Here is a 1485-nt window from a genome sequence, read left to right on the forward strand (position 1 = left end):
TAACGATCCCAACAAACATTCCTTTGAGGTTCCAGAAGGTTCCTGATACCATCCCTGTGCATTCCACTGTTTCGGCGTGTATGTGAACACATTTGGGACTAACAGGGTTTACTAGAATCCCTCCACTCCACCACAGAGTCACCGCAGTAGACGTTAGATGAGCGCTGTCGCTATGCGGCACTTGTTTTATTAGCGGTAGATAATTAATGATTTTGACGTGTTTTTCAAGAAAAACACATTTTATTCATTATTATAAAATATAATATCACTATAATTGTAATTCGTAGTGTAAATGTGTTATTTTCAACTTAATATTAAAGTTAAGGGCGGGTCTAGGATCTCTTAAGTTAAGAGAAAAGTTACGAGAATTTTTAATTCTCTTAACTTTACGAAGTTTCTGGCAACGCTTTAAGAGAAAAAGTTAATGTTAAGGTTAATGTTAAGACTAATTTTTTCTGACAACGGGCCCCTGAATTCACTGGTATGGACAAAATCATTTTGGCAGTACTGGATGTCTAGTCATTTGTAACATTCAATATGCTGTATTGCTTAATTTAATTTTGTAGAAACTCATGGCAGAGAAGGAGAGTGAAGAGAAGAAACGACTAAAAGCAGAAAGGAAGAAACAGAAAGAAAGTAGGATGGTTGCAAAATTAACATCAATTGGTACCTAAAACATAAAATATTATTCATGAGAGAATTAAACATCTGGAGTAGGAAACCGTATGTTAATATAGATGATATTTATCTATGGTGGTTACCCCTTCAATACAACTCGAATAAGTTTGTATTTTAAAGAAGTAAAGTATCTCACATATAAAACGTGGCACATTGTATGCAGTAGTAAGTATCTGCAAACAATTACTTGTCTATTAGTGCGTATAAAATGGACAAATTTTGGTCTCTGAACACCAGCAGGTGTGTCTAGTATTACATTTACTGACCTGTATTGTTTACCAGAATCCTTCATTTTCTGTTATCTGTGCATATATCTTGACCACGCATATACTGAATACAACAGTCGGCTTTGTAATAACATATCGTAATCTTGTTTTTATATTTTTCTCTTACGTTTCATCTTGTATTAAATATCACATCTCTGCTAGAACTGGCTCTACAATCTCAGAGCCTAATATTCTAAAATAAACATAGAACGAGGTCTGCTTCCTCATTCATCCATGAATAGATTATTCAGGCTATCTCAGGTTGCTAATGTGGTTTAATGATGTAAACCTATTACTGCCCCCTCCCATGCAACTAATTACTAAGTTTTTCATGTGACCTGCCTTCTCCTTTATATGCTATAACAATGTATGTTGCATGTGCCTCGTGCATATAAATTGCAGGTGGTCATGTTTCAAATAAGCGTACTGATCTGTGATAAATATACGTACATCTATTATATAATTCCTCAAATATGAAGCCAATGTTTTTTATACCATGATAAACATCTAGGCCCTATTTGTATTATAACATTTTCAAAAT

General features: G+C 34.1%; 1 protein-coding gene across 1 annotated transcript in view; it reads left to right on the plus strand.

Annotated features, from left to right (window-relative positions):
• LOC106806335 (growth arrest and DNA damage-inducible proteins-interacting protein 1-like) overlaps positions 1–1046 on the plus strand; it is a 4818-nt gene extending 3772 nt beyond the window's left edge. The window contains exon 3 of the mRNA XM_014808241.1: positions 567–1046. Within this exon, the coding sequence (XP_014663727.1) occupies positions 567–674 (108 nt within the window). The 3' untranslated portion in view covers positions 675–1046. The remainder of the gene's footprint in view (positions 1–566) is intronic.
• Positions 1047–1485: the final 439 nt, after the last annotated feature.

Source organism: Priapulus caudatus, unplaced genomic scaffold (genome assembly GCF_000485595.1).
Source record: "Priapulus caudatus unplaced genomic scaffold, Priapulus_caudatus-5.0.1 Scaffold155, whole genome shotgun sequence".
NCBI classification, from domain to species: Eukaryota; Metazoa; Priapulida; class Priapulimorpha; order Priapulimorphida; family Priapulidae; genus Priapulus; species Priapulus caudatus.